The sequence below is a fragment of the Rattus norvegicus genome, chromosome 19 (assembly GCF_036323735.1).
Source record: "Rattus norvegicus strain BN/NHsdMcwi chromosome 19, GRCr8, whole genome shotgun sequence".
Lineage (NCBI taxonomy): Eukaryota > Metazoa > Chordata > Mammalia > Rodentia > Muridae > Rattus > Rattus norvegicus.
This window is the reverse complement of record NC_086037.1, coordinates 37472882-37496156: the sequence shown is the minus strand read 5'-3', so window position 1 is coordinate 37496156 and position 23275 is coordinate 37472882. Positions and strand designations below refer to the sequence as shown.

The 23275-nt window shown below is 42.3% G+C and overlaps 1 protein-coding gene and 1 long non-coding RNA gene across 2 annotated transcripts in view; one reads left to right on the top strand and one right to left on the bottom strand.

Moving 5' to 3' along the window:
• Itfg1 (integrin alpha FG-GAP repeat containing 1) overlaps window positions 1-23275 on the bottom strand; it is a 120542-nt gene that overhangs the window by 8367 nt on the left and 88900 nt on the right. Inside the window, exons 11-14 of the mRNA NM_133557.2 lie at window positions 21061-21211; window positions 19054-19162; window positions 17108-17151; window positions 13109-13187 (exon numbers count right to left, since the gene is read on the bottom strand). Coding sequence (NP_598241.2) covers window positions 13109-13187; window positions 17108-17151; window positions 19054-19162; window positions 21061-21211 — 383 coding nt within the window. The remainder of the gene's footprint in view (window positions 1-13108; window positions 13188-17107; window positions 17152-19053; window positions 19163-21060; window positions 21212-23275) is intronic.
• Window positions 11651-12381, top strand: LOC134483303 (uncharacterized). Its single transcript, XR_010060134.1, has 2 exons — window positions 11651-11775; window positions 12294-12381. It is a non-coding gene; the product is annotated as an uncharacterized LOC134483303 (long non-coding RNA).

Sequence of the window (23275 nt, the reverse complement as noted above, 5' to 3'; positions counted from 1 at the left end):
CCCATATTCACTTATAATGTATAGTGGAAAAGGTTTTGAGAATATCCTAAGAGGTCACCTCAGTGAGTACAATGGAATTTCAGGACATTTTACCCACTTGAAAAACTCAATACCCAAGGCTGGTCCTCTTGTCAGCAATGCCACACTTGCAGCTGACGGCAGTATGTCTGATATGCCTTCTGTCCTTCTACCAACCTGCCTATCCCATCACCAACATGAAGATGTTTGAGTGTTAGATATGCCAGTTACTCCAGTATCATTACACATTATATATGTACTGAAATGTCCTATCATACCCATCAATTTGTACAGTTAAATATTGATGTATGAATTCAATGCAGTATATACCTATCCCATTTCATAATCATGCAAGGCATTATATGAAGGTCACAGTCCCACATCCCAGGGAACACCTGCAGTCAGTATTGCTGGCTGGGAGCAGCATCTCTTAGAGTTCAATCTGTCTTGTCCTATTGACAGTGTCCTTTGCCTTACAGATGCTTTGCAGTTTCATGAGGTACCATTTGTCAATGGTCTTAGAGCCTGGGCCATTGATGTTCTGTTCAGGAAATTGTCTACTGTACCAGTGTATTCAAAGTATTTCCCACTGTCTCTTCCGTGAGATTTAGTGTATCTGATTTTATGTTGAGGTTCTTGGTCCACTGGACTTGAGTTTTGTGCAGGGTGATAGATATGGATCTATTTGCATTTTTCTACATGTAGATGTCCAGTTAGACCAGTACAGACCCAAAGAAAATAAACAAAATAAACAAAATAAACAAAAATAAACAAAAATTAATGCTTGAATCTCACTTAGAAGCGGGAATAAAATAGCATAAGAGGCAGAAGGCGGGAGGGAACTGTGTGGGAGAGGGGATGAGGAAGGGAATGGGGGAGGGTTGGGATCAGGTGTGGGGAAGGATAGGAGAGATGGCCAGATGGCCATGAGAATGAATGGAAATTTTCAGCTGATGGGGATGGAGAGGTAGGGTACATCTCCAGGATAAGAGTCAGTGGGGTTGACCTTAGCTCTGACTCAGAGCATTAGGAATGTGGAACCTGAAGAGGCCACCTCCTGTAGCCAGGCAGGATTCTCAGGGGAGTGATAGGAACACAGCCCACCCACAAAACTTTCAAACCAAAAGTTATCCTGTCTACAGGTTACACTCCTACCTCTACCTTATTTAAAGCCGATCTTACTTATTTATATGTTTAAACCTAGTAGGTGTCCTCAGCCTTAGTTTCCTTTCAGACTCTGAATACAGAGACGACTGATTTACAGTCTCTATCTGACCCTTGGCAGTCTCCTTTTTGGTATGTATAAACGGTACATTTCTGTTAGACAAACAGACCTGTACATTTGGTTGAAAACGGACGTTTTAGGTAACATGAGAACTGTGAATCATTTCGCATGTTCTCCACCTCGGGATCAGTTGTTTTTGCTGTTCCTGCTGTTTGTCTGCTGACTGTGCTTGGTATTGCATTTACTGTGACCTGACACACAGGGAGAACCATCTAAGGAAAGGAGAGTGCATGGTGGCCACAGCTGCAGGACAGGCCATGGTGGTGCGGTTGGTTACCCCTGTCAGTCAGCAGAGAGGAGACACTCCTGCTCAGCTGGCTTTCTCCCTCCCCTTACTCAGTTCATGGGGATAGCACTCCATAGGCAGGGTGTGCTTTTCTTTCAGTCACATCTTTGGAAATGCCCTGAGGGATAAACCCAGAAGAGCCTCCTGTACATCTCTGGGTGGGTCTGGGATGGTGTTTCTCCAGAGCTTTAATGACAGAAGACCCAACCAAGATGTGAGCAGCAATATCCTCTGGCTGGAGTCCTAGCCCAAATAAAAGAAAAAAGACGACGCAGGCAGCACATCAGTGGTCATTTCTCTCTGCTTCCTGCCTGGGCACAATGCTCCCATGCTCTCACCCTCACAGCTGAGAGAAGCCTTTCTTGTCAGGATGCACTGTGTCCTCCAACCTAGTGCCAGGATCAGCCTTTCCCTGAGTTGCTTCTTGTCTGGTATTTTGTCACATCAGTGAGGAATGCAGGCTTTTCCATTCACAGACTGGGACTACATGAAGGTGAAGCCCTCATTCTCTTATCTGAGATGTTTTATTCTCTTCTGTTTACTACATTGACATTTATTTTCTTATATTGAACATGTTTGCATTATTTTTAAAGATTTATTTTATTTATGGGTACACTGTTGCTGTCTTCAGACACACCAGAAGAGGCATCATTACAGATGGTTGTGAGCCACCATGTGGTTGCTGGGAATTGAACTCAGGACCTTTGGAGGAGCAGCCGGTGCTCTGAACCTCTGAGCCATCTCTCCAGCCCAGTGTCTGCATTCTTCACATGGTCGTTCTGCAAAGTTGTCCTAAACTGCTGGAGTAGACTTGCTAGCATTTTTTTTTTTTTTGGAAGTGTCAACGAAACCTTGGTCTCTGCTATTTTCCTTGTGGTATCTTGTGCTGGGCCTTACAGAATATGTTAGGATGCTTGAGTAGGAGTGGCACTCATTTTTATTAAATAGTTGAATTGATAAATGAATAGTAATTTGGTACTTATATCTTTATTGCTTATTAGTATATGTATTTATTGAGAGGGAGATCCACATTTGTTTCTCTTTGAGGACTTACCCCAGAGAATTCTAGAATTTCCCACCAAGTCTCACTTCTAAAAAAACTCTAACATTTCCAAATATCCCCATGGGGTGAGAATCAAGTCTTTAACATATGAGCCTCTGGAAGATATCCAGATCCAAACCAAGGCTGTCACTTTGGGTATTGTGTATTTCTAGGAACTGTCCATTCTCGCCTGTGGCAGTTTTTAATAGTGTTCCCTAGCTGTAATTAGTTCCTATGAACTCATGGGAAGCTCCGTGCTCATTTCTGATCTTATTTCTTTGCTACTTTTCTTTATTCTTCCTCTCTCTCCTTTTCCCTCCTGTTTTTTGTTTTGTTTTGTTTTGTTTTGTTTTTGTGAGACAAGGTCTGATTGAATTGTCCAGGTTGGCCTCAAATTCCTGAGCTCCAGCTGTTTTCTTGAGTAGCAGACGCTACAGATGACACCCCCGGGCTTGGCTTTATTCTCTGAATTTTGCTTTTCCAGTCTAGTTAAAAAAACGGTCAGATTTATGGAACTTCTCAGTTCTCATGACTCTTTACTTTTCCATGAACTGCTCATGCAGTGTGGTAGTCAGAGCCCTGACCCCTAGCAAGGGCATCCGAAATTCATTCGGTGAACACTTCTGTGTTGGCTTAATAATGATATTAAAAATGTGCTTATTTCCACAAAATTTAGTTCAAGATTTATTCCCCATTTTCACAGGTAGTAAGAACAGCTGGTAATCATTGTTGACTAGAGTGACATTAATATATGAGTTGTGTGTGGTCCCAATGAGATAGGCCAGCCCTGACCACCTCAGATTGTAACTCACCATTGAAGTTGACACTGTCATCATGGTTCCAGTATCTAAGAGACGTGAGAATATAGGCTACATGCAAACTAGAAGCCCTGAGTTTACACTGCATACCTGTTCCATCTCGATTACTGCAGCTTCCTCTTTGTTTTTAGTCAGGCCACTGAGCCTACAGGTTCACTGCTCTCTTTACCTCATACTCTATACTCAGCTGACTCAGCAACTATAGGAATCTATAATTTACAGTGTACTCAAATCCAAAAGCTTATTTCAGTTTCCATTGCTGTTACATTGTTCAAACCACCACTCTTTGGCTGAAATAATTTTACTGTGCATTTCCTGCTGTACGTGTTCTTTCCCTCACAGTGTACTGTTTTGTATTACTTTACACAGAGCATAAGCTGCACCACCTAGGTTACATGCCCCGCCCACATTTGCCTTTGACTGACATTTATACTTTCCCTACTCACTGCTCCAACACAGCAGTCCCAGTACAGTTCCTTGGGGATTCAAGGAATGCCTTTACTCTTAAGTATTTTACTTATTTTATTTTAAGTATTTACTCTTAAGGATTTTTCTTTGCCTGAAATGTCTTCTAAATATAGTTAGGTGTCAAACTCCTTTGCCTTCTTCAAGTCTTTGTTTGAATGATGCTTCTAAGGAAGGCCCAGACTGACTGTCCTACATGAACTGACTCACACCAGCGATCTTGAGCCCTCACTTTCTGTTCCTTTCTCCCAGCACCTGCACATCATTAGTCAACGACATCTTATGCTTACTGCTTACACCCCACTCTCACAGCTTCTACAAGAGCATCTTACTTTCTTTTACTGAGTTTGATATTCTAATAGCTTAGAGCAGGCCTGGTCCTGACACTTATGAACATGTAGCTGTCAAGTAAATATATGTGAGAGAAAAATCTAATCCTTTTAATGTATTAGGATTGAGAACTGCAATACCTTCCAAATAAAATACGTATGTAGGACATATACAATATCAATTTATATCACATAATCAGAAGTATATACAGTCTACCTAAAGGAAAAGCACTCATGATGAAGAAAGGAGGAAAGTAGAAAAATGGATGAGGAGAGGGTGAACTATACTAGACAAGTTTGAAATAGCCACAGGGAATCATATTATTTTATTTTTATTAAAACTACACATAATAGGAGAGAGAAGAGAGGAAGGAGGAGAGAGAGGGAGAGAGGGAGAGAGGGAGAGAGGGAGAGAGGGAGAGAGGGAGAGAGGGAGAGAGGGAGAGAGGGAGAGAGGGAGAGAGGGAGAGAGGGAGAGCTGGTGGATCAGCAGTTTGCAACCTGTGAGTCGTGACCCATTTGGGGGTCAAGGACCCTTTAACAAGGCTCTCATATCACATATCCTGCATATAAAATATTTATATTATGACTCATAACAGTAACAAAATTACAGTTATGGAGTGGCAATGAAAATAACTTTATGCTTGGGGGGTCACTGCAACATGAGGAAGTGTATTAAAAGATCACAGCATTAGGAAGGATGAGATCTACTATGGATATCTGACATTGCATGCTTTATGTGTATTCATTATATATTGTTCAAAATTTTGGATTCTTCCAATTAGTTTGGGGAATGGGGAAATGATGGGGTGGCTTATCCAGGATAAAGCATCCATGAAAAGCGGGATGGAACTTATGATCTTCCAACCCAAGAAAAAGATTTATTTATAGAGTGGATAGTAGAACACAGGTGACATGAAAGGGCTTGAGGTTGATATTTAATGGGTGGGGTGTAGTGCCAGGAGTGGTAATGTCTACTCCATCACTCAGGAACCAGAGGCAAGTACAGTTTTTTGAGTTTGAGGTCAGACTGGTCTACATAGTAAGATTGTGTCTCAAAAGAAAACAAAACAAAAGTAAACCAACCACTCCCACTCGCAAAACTCACAAACTTAAAGGGGATAGGTGGATTGGGAAGAGGAGAGGGTAGGGTGTTACTTAAAACTCAAGATATATGAAGAAGTCTTAAAGACATCCACTAGCTTGCAAACTAATTAAAAATGAATAAGTAGCAGGTATATCCCATGTGGATGAACAATGGTGCTTCTAGAAGGTATGGGTTATTAAATGAAAATCCCAGTCAGGCATAGGACACTTCCCTCCAAGTTAATGGTCAGGGAGGTGCTAGTGGCACCAAAGCGACACAAGCTATTGCTCTTGGTTGCCCACTTTAACTAGATGGTAAGAACCCACTACCAAGACACTACTCACTTTGGATGCAGGATATAGAGAAACTAGTTTTAAACCAACCAAGAAACTCACTAATAGGTAAATAGTATGAGAGGTATTCTGTAGGCTGCTAGGGAAACAAGAAATTCGTGGTTATATCTTATGCTGGACCATGTATATAATAATATTGATCTACCTGGCATGATGTACCCTCTGGTGCAACAATAGCATGACAGCTATAGGAGGAGCCAAGGCTTTCTGATTGGGTATGAGACCTACGAGATGGAATTCATGTCTGGTATATAAACATGGTCAAAAGTCTGTGACTAGGAAGTCACAGCCCCTGGGGGGAATCTACTATATTTGATTTGATAACTGGTCATGCTGTCAAATTGCCTTCTAAATATTAATGTTTATACTCATAGATTATCACATGATTCACAGCTGTCAAAGTGCCCGGTACAGTGACTCTGAGTGTCCAGTTGTAATTGGGTTATCCTTATCAACCTCTGTCATTCTAGTAAATTCATTACTTCAAATAAAAAGGAACACGATAAGACTTGGGATAAAGAAGGATAATGATGTAAGTTGAATAAAATGTTTTTTTTTTTAATGGGACCATAGAGAATTTCCTTGGAAACACTACCATGTTTTAGAGGAGCTTAAGTTTTAACTTAAATTGTAGTAACACACGTGCTTATGAAGTTTATCATCTGAGCTATCTTTACCAGCGCAGCAACAGAGCACAAAGTATCCTCACACAGTTCTACATCACTACTTGTCTCCAGAGGTCTTAATTAAAAACTCATTATTGCACTTCAGTTCTGTCCCCTTGCACCTACAACTGTACTTTCTGTGTATGGATTTGTTTTTTGTGGCTGGCTTATTTCACTTACTGTAATGTCTGGTAAATTCATCTGTGTTGGAGCATATGTCAACACCCCTGTTAATCTGAAGAATATTTCTTCATGTACAGATCCTACGTTTTGTTTGGTTATTCATCTATGTACAGATGCATTTGACCTGGTTTTAATAAACTGAAGTAAGAATAACAACAAAGAAACCATGGTTATACAAATCTCAGCAAAATCACTTTTAGCTCCTTACCATGGTATCTCCAGCAATGGATTTGCTTCAAGACATGAAGATACTCTTTAACCAACACACTGTTTCCACACAAATTCCACAGTAAATTTTTTCACTCTTACAACTGTTAACTTCATGTGTGTATGTGTGTGTGTGCATGCGCGCACATGTGAATATTCAGGGACACGTGCCTATACATGCATAGGAAGAAGCCAGAGGGGGACACTGGGTCTACCATTGTTCTATCATTGTCTAGAGATGAGCTCTCTCACTGAACCAGAAAGTTGTCATTCTGGCTTAGCTAGCTAGCCATTTAGCTCTTGGGATCTGCTTGTCTCCAACCCCCAACGCTGGGATTACATCACATTACATTGTGGTGTATATGGGTGCTGGGGATTTGACCTCAGGTCCTCATGCTTGTAAAACAATCAGTTCTACCTACAGAACTATTTTCCCTGCCTGATTTCTGATTAACATAATTATTCTGTTGGATAGGAGTTCAAATCTTACGATTTTATTTGCACGTTCTTAATAACTAATGAGGTCGAGCAGCTTCTCCTGTGATTTTTAGCCATCTGGATGTTTTCTCTGGGGAAATGACCAGTTAGGACCTATGTACATTTAAATATTTCATTGTTAGAGTTGAATACCTCTGTATGTTTTAGCATTTCTTGAGGTAATACCTGTGTGCTCTATTATGCCTAATTTGAGAGCAGGTATGATGGCATGGAGCCTATGACTCCGAGTGAGTGAGGATGAAAGTAAACAGTGCATGAGGCGTGGCAGACATTTTAGGATCAATTACAAGTTAAAATTTTTATCCAATCACTTTCTAATATCTAGTTTTCTAAAGTGAAACCAAAGCTTAACTTGCTAGTGCTGAGGCATAATTTCATTTCAATAGTAACAAGTTAACAGACCACTACTGTCTTGCTTCTCCAACTGTCCACTTTGGTGAAAGACAAATAAGTTGTCTCATAATACTTCACGGATATAACTAAAATTATAAAATGTGTGGTGACTATGCAACTGTGCTGATCACTTAGGGAACATACAAGCACAGCTGAGGCAACAGCAAGCAGTAGAACTGTAGTCCTAGAGTCCATCCTGTGCTAACACAGTATCTTAGTCTGTGTTCTACAGCAGTCAACAGACACATGACCACATCAACAAGAGCTCTTACAAAGGAAGGCATCTAACTGGGCATTGCTCACAGCCTCTTTGAAACCTCAAAGCCCAATCCAAACGAAACACTTCCTTCAACAAGGCTACACCTACCCTACACCTCCTAATCCTTTCAAATAGTGCCACTTCCTAATTACTAAGCATCAAATTATGAGCCTGTGGGGCCATTCTTGTTCAAACTACCACACACACATTTCCAACACTGACAGGATAGCATACTACTGAAAAGTCATTAAAAATGCATTCAACAAATACTTAGGTGTTTTTGAATAGATAAGAACCATAAAGACAAATTAGAATTTAGAGCCAGTCCTCAGTGAGCCTATAGCCCCACGGGAGGTAAGAGAGAGAATTACCAATTGACAGAGGTCTCTCTACTGTATGGCAGATATCAGGAAAGTTCAAGGTAAAGTTTGATTGGTGGAGTTTATTTCCAGCTTGGGGAGTGAGTCTAGCTATTATTTTCAGACTGAAAAGTGTTCAGGGATGGAAAAATGACTGAGACTAGAAAGATGAAAAGGGCCTGGGATGTGGAGATGGACAGATGTGTCAGACATCAAGCTGGACATATGTGACACGCATAAAGGGAACAGAAATGAATATGGAGGGTAAGGAAACCAGGGTTCAATTCTCAGTGAGGAGGAAGGCACTTGGATATGAACTGAGCTTTCACGGAAAGACTTATTTCTACAACAAAGTTTCTAGAATATTTTAATGACCTGAATGGTGATCTCTGATATTAGAGGTTAAATGGGAACTTTTATAGTCGAGTAGGCCAGAGGTTGTAGGGACATGAGACAATACAAGAACCATGATTTGGTCAGTATATGGGTTAGGAAGGGAGCCATGGGCACTATGCTGTGTAGGCGCAGTGAACAAGTCTGTACTGTGGTGTTTTGTTTTGCCTCTGATTCTGTATGTTTATTGTGAAGTTTATAATGCACAATGAGTAAACAACTCAGTAAAATACAAAAACTGCTTCAGGGGAGAACACAGATCCCAGGAGGCAGACAACGAGTAACACAATTCACTGAGTAACTCCCCCTATTCCACATGTTGTTAAATTTATTTGATTATGTGTGTGAGTTCCAACCTGTCCTGTAGCACACAGTTGCTCTGCATGGTCTGTCAGCAACAGGCAAATCCTGAGCCACTACAGCAGAGAGTGAGCAGCAGTGCTACTGAGCAGTGTGACAGGTAACCAGATGTTTTCACTCGAAACATCGCTACCTAGTAGAGACATTATCACTACAGAGATAGGTAATAATACACTGCTAGCACAGACTCCAGAACAGGTAACAACCCTCTCCTCACCTCCCATTCCCAACTGTTACACAATGGCTGTTCTTTCAGCCTTAGACTCTACATTGACTGTAAACATTTCCTACACGTAAGTCTGGAGGGCTGTTTTGTTTCCCTAGAAGTGAGTCTGGAGGCTGTGTTGTGTCCCTAAGTGAGTCTGGAGGCTGTGTTGGAAGATGGCACACACCAAGCAGGCATGGTTTTGCTTGAGTCTTCAGGAAGGCACTGGGGAGAGTTGGGCAACAGCCATAGAACCGTGAGCGTCTCCAAACCTCTACTTTAACAGCAAAGTAAAACAGGAAACTTTACTGAGCAGAACAAGGGAAAACTCAGTGCCCACCTGGAGGAGCCGATGCCCCTGGGGAGCCGCCCTACCTCTAGCCATGCAGGAGGACTCTGAATGAGCACTGCCACCAACACTCACAAGGTGGTGGAGACCTGGTTGGAGTTAGAGTCTGAAGGACTCCCCAGGGCTGGTACAGTATCCATGGCCAGGCCGGAGGCATGACTGGCCTATAAAAACTTCCCACTTGTCAAGTAAACACCTGTCTTTAGAAAGGACTGCTTAGGAGTGTGACAGGCATTATGGAGATAGAAAAGGAATTCTCAGTCAAGATTTGAACCGTAAAGCAGGCAAGAACTTCATGGTAGAAGGGATGACCATTTATACAATAGCAAAGATACGAAACTATGAGTAGAACATTAAAGATCTATGGCAAACTGTAAAGGAAGGCATTTAACTGGGCCTTAAAAGATCAAATATTCCCAAGATACAATCCATAGACCACGTGAAACTTAAGAAGAAGGATGATCAAAGTGTGGATGCTTCAGACCTTCTTAGAAGAGGGAACAAAAATATTCATAGGAGGAAATACAGAGACAAAGTTTGGAGCAGAGAATGAAGGAAAGGCCATTCAGAGACTGCCCCACCTGGGGGTCCAGCCCTTATACATACAGCCACCTAACCCAGACAATATTGCTGATGCCAAGTAGTGCATGCTGACAGGAGCCTGATATAGCTGTCTCCTGAGAAGCTCTGCCAGAGCATGACAAACACAGAGGCAGATGCTAACAGCCAATCAATGAACTGAGAATGGGGTCCCTATAGGAGGAGTTAGAGAAAGGATTGAAGGAGTTGAAGGGGTTTGCAACCCCATAAGAACAACAATACCAACCAACCCGAGCTCCCAGGGACTAAAGCACCATCCAAAGACTATATATACATGGACAGACCCATGGCTCCAGCTGCATATATAGCAGAGGATGGCCTTGTTGGGCACCAATGGGAGGAGAAGCCCTTGGTCCTGTCAAGGCTGAACCCCCAGTGTAGGCGAACATCAGGGGTGTGGGGAGGTGGGAAGGGTTGGGTGGGGGAGCACCCTCATAGAATACCAAACAACACCAGAGTAAAACCTACCCACATCATAGCTAAAGTACTAAGTATACAAAACAAAGGACATGTACTGAAAGCTGCAGGAGAAATCAATAAAGGAGGTAAATTAATAATATAAAGACAATCTCAGTGGTGTACACCAGATTTAACAGAATAAACTTTAAAAGTCACGAGGGCTTGGAATTCTGTATTCCAAGCTCTAAAAGACGACTGCAAACTCAAGACCACTACACCAGCAAATCATGTCATGACACAAGAGAAAACAGCCGGTGCTCTGCTGACAATGTGGACAAAGAGAACCCTTAGACTGTTGGTGGAAATGTAACTCGTCAAGCCACTATGGCAATCAGTATGGAGGTCCCTCAATAACTAAAGCTACAGTATATATAGTCTGGGTCTAGCACTCCTGGGCATTTATTTATACAAAGAACTCTAAGTCAATACATCACAGAGATGCTTACTGAGTATAAATGTTTACTACAGATCTTTTCACAAGAGCTAAACCAACCAAAATGTCCGACAACAGAGGGAATGGACAAAGAAAATATGCTATTGACACACAGCAGAGTATCTTCCAGCCATGGAGTTAACTTGCAGTCAAGTAGAAATAAGTGAAGATAATCTTATCACAGGAAGTAAGCCTGTCTTTGAAAGACAAATATCCCACATTTCCTCTTACTTTACACTAGGCAGAAGCAGAAGCCACCCCGATGTGATGGGGAGGACAACAGGAAGGAGCTCAGTGTCATTTGTATTTGTGGGGACAGCCTCGGGTACCACAGGGTTATGGACAGTGATTTGCAGCCTGCGTTGCAGTACACATGGTACTTTCTAGGCAGCACACCAAGCACGTTCTCATGGCTCTGCTTGTGCTGTTGGTAGTTAAATATCGCATTGTGAAGCTGGGTGGCCGCCCCAAACTGTGCTCGTGCACTGCACTTGTGCCAGTGCCAGCTTGCTAGTGCATTTCTGCCGACTGATGCTGCATTCCTGCCCTCAGCTTTCTTGCCATGTCTGGGTCATTATCATATGTGCTTCCTCTCTGCTCCCCTCAGTGGTTATTGTTGCACTGGTTCAGTGCACTGAAGACACAGCACAGCACAGGCCGGACAGCACAGCTATGGTAGTTCCATAACAGACAGACAGCCCAAAGAAATCAGAGCCGCTTTGTGAACAGGTATATAAATTATATATAGCATATGAGTTAAAGAAAAATGTGGGATAATACAGGACCTTAAGATATTGGTGTATAGCCGTGATAAGTAGATTTCACATTTTAAAATAACACAATCCTGAGAAAATAACCTTTTGCTGGTGTGAAATGAATATTTTTTGAAGTGGAAGTGCACTTAAGCTGCTAAAGTGTACATCTGAGTCTCACTGATAATTTACCAGAGGAGATAAGTTTTGGGTTTGAGCATAGTTAGCATGACTGAATTTACCAGCACTGTCAAATAAATGCGTTTGAACATTTTACTTAACTATTTATATCTTAAGAACTTAAGAAAGAATTGACAGACAATAAAAATATAGTATATGTACAAATTAAGAATAAAATGATTTTATTGTAGTGATATATCAAAATATTTAAGTATAATATTCTTGTCAGAATTTTCCGTAAAAGTTTTGGGATATTTTTGTTTACAGAATGCTTATATGTTGAATTCTTTTTTTTCCTTTCCTTTCCTTTTGTAGAGATGGCATTTCTTCGCAGGGCCCTGGATGATATGGACCCCCCTGCCTGCCTTTACCCCCGAATACTGAGATGAAAGGCATGTGCTACTGTACCCAGTACAATGAATTCTTAACTGCTTATAGTAAACTAAGAAATAAACTCACCGTAGTACATTTAATTCATGTAAGACCATTATATTCTACAAGACTGTCCACTATACTGTTATTACAGCCAGCCTGCTTATACTACCTCATGGGCGAGAACCTAGGATTTAGGAAAGAACACTATGTCAGGACGTACTCTGCATGCAGGCAGTTGGGAGCTACTGTAACCGGGCACTGGTCACATGGACACAACCTTTACTCAGTTTCCTTTTTGTCCTAACGGAATTTCATCACAAGGTACAAGTAACTTGTACTTCTATAAACATGCATCAAAACCTCTTTCTAAATCTTAGACTTCCTGTTCCACATTTGAAAATGTAGGATTGGTTTAGACGGTACTGTCCATTGGATTACTAACCTTTACTTCTCCTAAACTGAACTTAATTTATATGACTTATCATTTCAATATTTAAGATAACTCAAATTACCTCTCAATTTCTGCTATTTCAGTTGAAAAATAAGGAAACTGGGTTTGGTTCATCATAATAGTAATACATGAAGAAATAAATGTTAACATTTTTGTCCTGAAATCTCTTGAAATTTGTTTATATATATATATATATATCTTCAGAAAAGTGAAATAAAAGAAAATTGTACTCATATTGTGACGTATGAGGCAGCTTGCCTGTTCAGTATATTGAAGGAAGATGACTGAGATGCTGTGGTCTTACCTGAGCCATTTTTCAGATACCCATTTGCATCTACTGTTGTGTACATGATATAAGGTCCAGGCTGATTCACTCCAAAGGGCTGCAGGAAGAAAGGGAATAGTTGGTCTTGGGAAGTTACTGAATTATTTCATTTCAGGGAAATTTATTATATAGTTAAAAAAAACCCAAAGAATATTTATTTATTATTTGAGAATTTCATAATTTATATACAGTATTTTGATCATATCCAACTTGGTTCTTCCCTCCCAGCTCCGAAACTTCACACCGCTTTCATGTCTTTTAAAAATAGCTCAATAAGTCCAACTTTAGTGCTGTAAACTTATACATGCAGATCTGCCAGAACGCAGGAGTCTACCAGTAGCCACGTACAATTATGTACGCAACTATATAGCTTAAATAATTGTTCTCTACTTAAGAGAACATTTCCACAATACTAGCTCAAATTAAACCTCCTTAGTAGAAAATTATTAAAATGATGTGTGTGTGTGTGTATTTGGGTGCAACAGAGTATGTGTGGAGATCAGAGGACAACCTTCAGGAGCTGGCTCTGCTTCCTACCATGTGATCTAGCTAATGCCACCAGGCTTTCCATGCTAGGCTATCTCACTGGCTCCAGTGCAAAATTCCTAATACCTTATATTACTTGATGGTTGCATTTATAAAGTTCAAAATTTTAACGAAGTATTTTAAGGATCGAATGTCTCTACTTTATAAAGGTGAATATTTTAAACAAACTTGTCTTTACTATTCTGGTTGTGCCTAGAACTAAATGACATGAGTTTCAGAGAGGGATGCAGGTTGTGCTAGAAAAGTCACTGAACTACTCCCGGTTTGACTATCTGTGCCAAGAAAGTCTCAGACCTCGCCTCAAGCATGACAGTTTTATCCTTGCCCTCCTTCCTTGTCGTCTTCTCTCTCTCTCTCTCTCTCTCTCTCTCTCTCTCTCTCTCTCTCTCTCTCTCTCTCTCTCCCCTTTTTTGGATTTTTGAGACAGGGTCTCTCTACATAGCCCTGGCTGTCCTGGAACTCATTATGTAGACCAGGCTGGCCTTGTACTCAGATCTGCCTGCCCTCACCTTCCAAGTGCTAGGACTAAAGGTATACACCACCACACCCACCATGTTATATGTACTAAACTGGATAAATGCTACAGTTTCTTAGTAATATAAATGACAATTTGTCTATAATAATCAATCAAGTGAGTCTTCACTCTATCTTATACTTTAGAGGAATGACTTTTCAGCTTTTCCTGAGAAACTTACAGAGCCTAATCAGACTACAGTTTATCTGTACAACAGTCTTTCAATTTTAAATCAGATGGCGTAGTTCCTCTCTACGAAATCAACTCTAATGAAAAGGGACATAACCGGTAGATTGTAATGAACATCCTGTTAAAAGATGAGTGCTGGAGAAAATTTTGTTTGAATAATTACTACAAAATAAAATTGTAGTGATCTTAGAAAAGCTGTCTTTCAAAAATAAAGGAGAAAGCTTGAGCTGGGGCTGTAGTTAGTTGGTGAATGTTTGCCCACTATGCAGACAGTCTTGGATTTGATTCCTGGCACCACACAAACAGCATGGTGGTACGTACCTGTAATCTCACCACACAGACACTGGAGACTGGAAGATCAGAGGTTCAAGGCCAGCCTAAGTATATGAGACATTATTGAGAGGAGAGGTGAGGGAAGGAAAGAAAGAGGAAGAAAAACAGGGGAAGGAGGAGGTGGAGGAGATGGTAATGGAGGAGTGATGAGAGAGAAAGAGGAGAGAACAATGGAGAAGGAAGAGGGAGGGGGAAGGAAGAGGGAGGAGAGGGAGAGAGGGAAAGGCATAGGGAGAGAAGAAGGAAGAAGGGGGAGGAGGAGGAGAGAAGAGGAGAGAGGAGGAAGAGGAGGAGGAGGAGGAGGAGGAGGAGGAGGAGGAGGAGGAGGAGGAGGAGGAGGAGGAGGAGGAGGAGGAGGAGAAGTCTCTCCTGTGCTCTAATCCCTGATATATCCTTTGCATTCTTATGAATGTAGGCTCTACTGATGACAAGTCAAGAATTTCTCAAGCACTTGTTAATTACAGACTTGCTGGGAATCCGGCAGCAGCCTCTACTCCAAGAGATGCAGCTTCCTTATTAACTTATTTTTAAAGTTTAAACGTTCTGTTGAATCTGTGTGTCCGTCCCTTAGCTTCCAGAGATGCTGTGGTATTGTCAGAGGATGTAGTGATGCGTCATTTATGTCTGCATTGCAGGACTAAATGCGTACTTCCTAGACTGTCCCAAGTGTTGGCCACTGCTAGTTCACACTGGATCCTAACTGGCAGCTCTTCTCAGCTAAAGGGAGTCGTGTCCCATGTCTGAGTACAGTATCTGAGTGAGTAGGCACAGAGAAGCCCTGGCCTCTCTGCCTCAGTTGAGGCTGTGTGAAGAATCCCTCAGCTTTAGAGTTCTCCTTTCATTGAAAGCCAGCCTCTCTCTTCTTGCCAACCCTGCTGTCTCACTACTTCAAAGTCATTGCTCCCAAGTACAGTCAGGATGTCTCAACTATAGGAAGTTTCTCAGCTACACATCAAAGAATTGGCATTGTAGAGCTTTAAATGGCTTAAAAGGATTTGAGACTGTAATCAAAACATCTAGTTTTGTGTTAAAATTTCCCACTGACCCCAAGACTTGGGAAAATGTAACGTCCCTGATGCTTAGGCTCTGTTTTCTGTTAAAGAGTAAAATGGTGGGTAATGGTTTTGGGGGGGGGGGGCGGCTGGGGAGACTGTGAAAGCAAGCCTTAAGACCTGAGTTCAGACTCCTGTAATAGCCGGATACAGTGAGAGGCAGGAGAATCCCCAGACGCATGGGGGCCAGGTAGCCTGGAGTGTGTGGCAGAGGGGCAAACACAAGAGACCAGCTTTCCAATCAGACAGGAAGGTGAGGGCAAACTGTGGAGGTTGTCCTCAGACTTCCCTGTGTGCTGCCCCTCTCTCTGCACATGTGCGTGTGCTTGCTTCTGTGCTCTCTCTGCACACGTGTGTGTGCTTGCTTCTGTGCTCTCTCTGCACACGTGTGTGTGCTTGCTTCTGTGCTCTCTCTGCACACACGTGTGTGTGCTTGCTTCTGTGCTCTCTCTGCACACATGTGTGTGTGCTTGCTTCTGTGCTCTCTCTGCACACACGTGTGTGTGCTTGCTTCTGTGCTCTCTCTGCACATGTGCGTGTGCTTGCTTCTGTACTCTCTGCAGACATGTGCGTGTGCTTGCTTCTGTGCTCTCTATCACGTATACACAGTCGAGCAGCACTGCTCTTTAGGGCTGTGCTCTATTGGACTCATCTAATAAAAAAAAAAACCAAGTGTGAAGCAATGCAGTGTATCATACAGGTAGTGATCCTCATACAAAAGTCTGTTTGCTGTTTTGTCTTGTTTTAAGATCCAGTCTTCCTTACCATAGGCTGGCCTCAAACTTGCTATCCACCTGAAGATGATCTTGAATTTCTGAGCCCCCTGTCTTTACCTACTATGTACTGGGATTATAGACACATATAGCCAGGCCTGGCTTTATGATGATGAAGGTCAAATTCAAGGCCTGTGCTAGTTAGAAAGCCTTCTGCTAATTAAGCTACATTCTTAGTTGTATAGTGATAACTTTTTATGTACCAAATTCTAGCAATTTACTTGAGTGTATGGGTAATTTAATGACTAGAGACACTAATAACAACTGAGTTGTAACTATTATGTAACCTATTATGACTATTTTGTGTGCATTTATTTATCCTGGAGAGAATGTTGCTAAGCTTATCAATTTTATACATATGAGTGCTTGCCTGCATGTATGTATGCGCACCATATGTGTACCATTCCTGAGCAATCCACGAGCCAGATCCCTAGAAATGGAGTACAGATGGTTGCTAACTTCCGTATAGGCACTGAGAACTAAGCATGGGTCCTCTGAAAGAGTAGTAAATGCTCTTAACCACGGAAAAAAACTTTCCCAGAGGTACTTGTGATGAATTAAATTTACTTACTGTTATCTTACGAGGACAGTCACTAGAACATAGACCACTAAGAACTGGAAAGACAAAGAACAGCCTATTATTACCGTTACTGCTGACATTAAAAACAAGATCTAACCCCTCTTCCCGGCCCCCAAGTCTATTGTTGCATCCACTGACTCAGGATCTCAAACAGGAACCAGCTCGATTTCTGAGCAAACCAAATTTCTGTTCACCACGTGCCTATGTATCTTTAAAAATTATTTTTAAAAATTTAAAATCTGTGTATGTTGATGTGTGTGGTTGTGGATGCATTTGTGACAATGGTGCATGTGTAGAGGTCAGAGATCAACTATAAGTAGCAAAAACAAAACAGGGATCTTTCAACTAACTAACAAAATCCTCAGGGAAGAGGATGAAAGTGAACGTTTTAAATATGACACGAGGAGAAGGTCTTATACAGCTCACATGCCCACTGGTGAGAACATGATCCTTGTGACAGAAAGAAGGCACAGATAACCACACTTACTTCATGTAGCTGGCACAAAATGGACACAAAAGGCATGGGCATAAGAGAAACAGAAAGAAATAAAACTGTTCCTCCTTGGGAATGGTTGTCAGTAAAGAAAAATTCCCCCCAAAAACTATTAAAAAAAAAATCTTCCGAGAATCAGTAAGTCCAATGAGGCTTCAGTGCAACATTCATTTCCACATAAAAACAATCATGTAGAAATACGATTAAACACAGGCAGTATTTGAAGTCTTTCCAGAGAATGCAGGCATACACATAATAAAGCACACAGGGTTTTATGAGCACAGCTGCCAGTGGGACAGGCACCTGCAGGCAACTGGTGACAGTAAAGAAACAACAGGGAAATGAGAGCCCAAATTCTCATTGCTACAGAAGATGCACATGGAGAGACTAGAAAAGCTTGGAGGTCCTGTGTTGTGTGAGGAATAGATGTAGTGGCAGGAGTCCACAGCTTTATCATATACATGACTAGATGTGCATGCATGTATCTGAGTGCCAGCTTATGAATGCAGGACTGTGCGCACACAGCTCAGCACTTGAGACTACTGGATGCTTCTGAAGAGGGCCTGGGGTTGTCTGTAAGTCCAGTTTCAGAGGATCTAATCCCTCTTTTGACCTCTAAGGTTCCTGTGTGCATCAAGCACACATACATACATCAGGTAGCCACACACACAATATAATAAACAAATGTGAGAAATGTAGAAGGAATGATGGCAAAGCAAGGGTCATTTGACAAAAGTTACCAATGGACTCTAATGGTCACAGGTAAAAATTTGATACAAAAAGTATATAAGTAATATAAAAATGTGTGCAAGGAGGGATAAGGAAGAGGAAACAGTGAATTCAGGAGAGATACAACTGGTCATCTCAGGGCTGGAGAAATGGCTTTGTAGTTTTCAGAGTACAGATTGTTCTTTTAGATGCCCCAGGTTCACTTCCCAGCACCCACATGTCTGAAACTTTATTTCCAGAGGACCTGACATTTCACACATACATGGATGCAGGCAAAATACCAATGCACGCAGGGAAGAGAGAAGAAAGAAAAAAAAAAAAAGAACAAGAAACTGGTCATCTCAGGGTTGGAGAGACAGCTCAGTGGTTACAAGCACTTGTTCTTACAAAGGACCAGGGTTCTGTTCCCAACACCAATATAGTGGCTCACAACACTCTGTAACCCTAGTTCAGGACAGTCCAACCCTCTCTCCTGACCTCCTATAGCACCGGGCATGGATGTGGTATACATGCTTCTCTGCATCCTGGGCAGAGTACTAACGCTGTTGGGACAGCTGGTGTGTGTGTGTGTGTGTGTGTGTGTGTGTGTGTGTGTGTGTGTGTGTGTGTGTGTGTGTGTGTGTGTGTGTATGGGTGACCATGGAATGAGTAGAAGGAGAGAGAAAGAGGGAGAAGGGAGGGAAACACGAGGAATGTGGACATCTAAAATACTCACCAATGACTTTAACAAAATACGCATCTGCTTCAAAGTTATTTTTGAGTGTGTGGATGGCAACATCACTCTTGGTGTATCCTTTACTGAGGACTATAATGTCCAAGATCCCCTGCAAAAGCAGACATTGTAAGAAAAGCTTTGGGGAAGGGAAAAGAGCACCATGTGACTTGTGCTGTGGTGTGAGTCATTGCTATCCAAAGGTTTCCGTGTTAAAGACTTGGCTGGCAGCATGTGGGAGGTGGCAGTACTTCTGGAGGCAGGGCTTACTTGTGCTGTGTTGCTGGTGCTCCTGAAGAGATATTGTGACTTTAGCATCTTCCTGTCTCTCTAATTATAGTCTGCCTCCTCCACCATGTGCTCCTCCCATGATGCACTGTGCTACACTGGCCAAAAGAAGCAGATCTAGTGACTCTGGCTGAAACCCTCCGAACTTTTAAGTCAATGCTCTCAGCTAGCTTGCCACTCGCACAGTTGATTAACACGTTTACTGTTTAAGGACGTGTCTTTGCAGGCTGCTGTTTGAAATAAGCGTATTGAAACGTGTACACACAACTTAAACAGTAATGAAAAGGAAATCAGTCCTGGGAAATACTTGTTAGCATCTGGTACACTCCCTTCTGCTCGAATGTCCATCAACTGCGACTCTTCATTCTTTTTGAGACAAGGGCTCACTATGTAGCCTTGGCTGACCTGAAACTATATATAGCCAAGTTTATAGATCAGGTTAGCCCTGACCTGACAAAGATCCACCAGCCTCTGCACGCCCAGCCTTCGACTTTCATTCATTACTGTGTGTGGGGTGGGGTGGGGTGGGGTGGGCAATGTGAAGTTGAGGAACTGATGCGCTCTTCCCACAGCAGGCTTGGGCTCCACCTCAGGTTCCCAGGCTTGTACAGTGCATGCTTTTTACAGGCTGCGTCTGCGCAGGAATTTTCAGACCCTCTGCAAATACAGCCAAGTTACCTGCTGCAGCCCTTGCAGTCCTGGTTCCACCCTTCCCCCTCCCGCACATTCTCTTCCGGCTGATCTTCTGCACTCACCACGCTACTTGTTTGTCACGTGTGAACCCTAGCAACATTGACTATACTCTATTTTCTATTAGCCACAGAAGCTGGTGCAGCAGTTTCCATGAAGACTTTAACATTAAGGATATGGAGTATTTCACTTACTTGAAGCATTCTATTTCCCACATTTAAAAATAATGTAAAATTTCATTTGTTATATTTTTTGATGTACAGAAATTAAAAAATTGATTTGTAGGCAATTTTGTTGGTTTTCCCCTTGTGACATTTCTACCAATTACTTTTATGATTGAGAATGCTAATGAAAAATGAAAGGCAACGAAATCTGGCCTAGGCAGAGCAGAGGGAATGAGATATCCATGAGTCGCCATTGAGTCAAGCCTCTTACCCCAAGAACAAGAGCAGGGCAAGGCCGCTGAGGGCAGAGCGTCCTAATGGGCTCCTTCCACAGTGAACTGCCTGCCTGTCCTGCAGCAGGGCTGCAGATAAACTGACTTTATGCACTGGAGCATCTCTTCCTTCTTCTACACAGAGCTCAAGTTTTCTCTATTAAGGTGGATGCCAGCTACTGACAGAGCCTTCCACCAGGTTATCTGGCAGCCAGAGATGGAGCCCTAGAAATAAAGGGCAGCCGAGATGCCTTGTTCTAGTTCACGAGTGTAGGCGAACCAGTCTCTGTGCAGTTACCTGTTGACTCTGCTCTTGGTCAGCTGCTGAACATGTAGACTTGCTACTCTTAAAGCACACTTGTGTGGCTGTTTATTGCAAATAAGCATAAAAAGCGATAACATTTCCATATTCAACTACAGAGATAACTAGTACACCATTAGCCAGACCACACCCATACTTAACATTAAGAGATTTTTGTCAATGATTCATCTACTCTCATTCTAACTCCATGTTCTGGTAAGAAAAACATGAAGCTACAGTGAGAGTACACGAGAGTTTAACATGGTAGTTAAACACAGGACAGCTCTGGACTCACATCTTCATAAATGTCAAAAAAGGTGGCAACCATGGCGTCTTTGATTAGATTCAGGCCTGCTAGGTCCCAGTAGACTTTGAACATCCGGTGCACTTCCTCACAGCTCGCATTATTGCACGGGACATTCTCCAGTAAGAAGGCTTGCTGATTGCTGTGACAGACAACACACTCAGTTAAAATCAGCACTAGGAGAAATGACAGTAGATGGAGATTTCTGGGATCACCGGGTTGAGAGGAGAAATGCCCTGTGCTCTTTTGTGTGGTGTTTCATGTCCGTCCCTCCTCCCTCTTTCCACTGTTACCCACCCTGCCTTGCAGTTTAAGTTACTGGAGCAACACCTGAGGTGTGCAGCTATCCTCTCAGAACCCAAGCATTCTTCCTTGGAGGAGACTCATAAGACTCAGGAAGTGAATGCAACTAACAAAGGTCAGGAGGATCTTGAAAGTTACAAAAGGGGAAAAACTGCCAGGGAGAGGGACCCTAGAGCGATCAGAGCTGTGTGCAGGGGCTTCAGTGGTGCAGCTTAGCTGAAGCATTCCCTATCATGGGTGGGCTATTTGGTGCTGGAGTAGAACTGTGTCACACATGCTCCAGTTAGTCAACCCCTCACCTATGGCCCTCTAAGTGACCCCAGTAGAGTCACTGTTTCACCCAGACAGACGTGTTTCCTTGGTCTGATCAGTGCTCTTTGTAGAATGCATAGATCTCTGCTGTCATCTTTTTAAGTCCCATACAATGTGTATTAATGATCAATGAATATGTGAATTTGAATGGAGACTCTTGATTTTACAAAGTTCTGTAAATCATGCGATTCACAATTTCCAATGTAAACTAATAGTTTACTACAGGAATTTTTAGTAAATTTATACAACCTAAAATTAAAGTAATACATATTACTTTAATATATATTTTGTATAGGTAGAGCCAGCATTTTACTTTTAAAAGTAAAACTTTATTTAAGCCTCATAGAAAAAAACTGTGATACAGGTTGGAGAGATGGCTCAGTGGTTAAGAGCACAGACTGCTCTTCCAGAAGTCATGAGTTCAAGTCTCGGCAACCACATGGTAGCTCACAACCATCTGTAATGGGATCTGATGCCCTCTTCTAGTCTGCAGGTGTACATGCATTTAGAGCACTCATACATAAAATAAATAAGTAAATCTTAAAAAAACCCCTGTGTGGGGTTGGGGATTTAGCTCAGTGGTAGAGCGCTTGCCTAGCAAGCGCAAGGCCCTGGGTTCGGTCCCCAACTCCGAAAAAAAGAAAAAAAAAAAAAAAACAACCCTGTGATACATTTGCTACTGAATCCTTGGTCTTGATTCAGTTTCTCTGTATTTTTTGGCAATTATATATAATGCAACATTTAGAAAATGTTGTTTTCGAAGTGATTATGGAATTACTGTAAAATTCAGGCAACAGAAACATTTAAAAAGTTAAAGCACGATACGGCCTCTGGGATCCGGTAGATAGGGGCACTGGAGCTGCAGGTCCCCTGCGCCCGAGACACCGCTGGAACCTGAAGGGACCGAATCAACAGTTCTCTGCACCCAAATGAGAGCTAAACCTTCAGAGAGGCAGACATGCCTGGGAAGCCAGAAGAGACTACACTCTGCCCACATTTCTGACTCCAGAGGAAAACACCAAACGCCATCTGGGACCGTGGTGCATGGGGGCTCCCAGAAAGGGAGGCGCAGGTCCTCCTGGTTGCTGCCCTCACAGAGAGCTCATAAGCAGCAACCCACGAGCAAACTTGAGCCTTGGGACCGCAGGTAAGACCAACTTTTCTGCTCCAAGTGACCTGCCTGGTGAACTCAGGATTCAGGCCCACAGGAACAGCTGAAGACCTGTAGATAGGAAAAACTACACGCCCGAAAGCAGAACACTCTGTTCCCATAACTGGCTAAAAGAAAACAGGAAAACAGGTCTACAGCACTCCTGACACACAGGCTTATAGGACAGACTAGCCACTGTCAGAAATAGAACAAAGTAACACCAGAGATAATCTGATGGCGAGAGGCAAGCGCAGGAACCTAAGCAACAGAAACGAAGACTACATGGCATCACAGGAGCCCAATTCTCCCATCAAAGCAAACACTGAATATCCAAACACACCAGAAAAGCAAGATCTAGATTTAAAATCATATGTGATCATGATGCTGGAGGACTTCAAAAAAGACATGAAGAACTTCCTTAGAGAAACGCAGGAAAACATA